This window comes from Eurypyga helias, unplaced genomic scaffold (genome assembly GCF_000690775.1).
Source record: "Eurypyga helias isolate BGI_N326 unplaced genomic scaffold, ASM69077v1 scaffold37033, whole genome shotgun sequence".
Lineage (NCBI taxonomy): Eukaryota > Metazoa > Chordata > Aves > Eurypygiformes > Eurypygidae > Eurypyga > Eurypyga helias.
In genome coordinates, this window is record NW_010243685.1 from 1 (window position 1) to 1118 (window position 1118).

The following is a 1118-nucleotide window of genomic DNA, read 5'->3' on the forward strand; positions in this document are numbered from 1 at the left end:
GTGGTGTGGAGACCAGCCAGCCCCAGCAGCAGAGCGACAACAAGTACATGGCCAGCAGCTACCTGAGCGTGACTGAAAGCTATTGGAACAGCCACGAGACCTACAGCTGCGTGGTCACGCATGAGGGCAAACAGGTGGAGAAGACCCTGAAGAAATCCGAGTGCTCCTAACCCCGCCGGACACCTCCATGCCTGGCGGCCTCTCACCAGCCCCCATCTTCTTCCCCGCTGCTGGGGATAGCAGCTCCCGCCCTGCCGCAAATGTCTCTCCCCACATCCCCCTGTCCCCTGCTCCTGTCCCCCCGCCTCAAGTGTCACACGAATAAACACCGACACTGAACTAGCGCTGGCTCAGCATCCCTGTCTCTGTGTCCTTCCAATGCGCTCGCTCCCCTCGTGCCCAGCCTGCGTCACCCCGGTGGCACCACTATGGAGGAAGAGGGTGGGATGGGAACACACACGCACACACACACACGCACACGCACGCGCGTGCATATTGCTGAAGGTGCCCAGGGCTCCCTGCAGCTCTTGGTCACCCGCAGGGACCCCAACAAACTGCCACGACCAAAAGATGAGTAGTTTGGGGCATCAGCCTGGTCTCAGCTCCCATGCTGGTGGAGGGCACATGGCTTTGTCCCCCTCCCACCAGCCTCTGGGCACCAGGTCCCTAGGAGGGACACGTGGTTTGTGGCAGAGCCATGGCCAGCCCTTGCTCCTGTCCCCATTTCCCTGGTCAACTCTGTATCCCCTGGGATGAGGGTGCCAGTGTAGCCTCCGGGGCATGCACATGCCCCAGTCTGTCCCTTGCACCCTGTGCCACGGCAGCTTGGGCCGCTGTGTGCCACATGCCCCTTCCCGGGCACGGCCCCTGGAAAGTTTCCCTGCAGCCCTGCACACAGAGCTCCCAGCTACAGCTGTGCTGAGAGCATCAGTGCTCAGCTGCAGGCACCCCATCAGAGCTGCCAGGAGCCACCCTGGCGACAGGAGCACTCAGCCACCCTGTGTACAGTTCTGGGGGGCATGGCCCCTCCCCAGCCTTCTGGTAAGGAGGACACAGCCCCACCACATCACCCTCCCTGGGCTGTGTCAGTACCAGTGAGGCGCTGTATCCTGCCAACC

The 1118-nt window shown here is 62.5% G+C and overlaps 1 gene segment (V, D, J or C); it reads left to right on the forward strand.

Annotated features, from left to right (window-relative positions):
• Window positions 1-5: 5 nt before the first annotated feature.
• On the forward strand, window positions 6-170 carry LOC104508044 (the record flags this gene model as incomplete). The annotated part of the segment is given in 1 exon segment: window positions 6-170. A coding segment is annotated over 1 exon segment (165 nt), but the record flags the coding sequence as incomplete, so codon positions are not given.
• Window positions 171-1118: the final 948 nt, after the last annotated feature.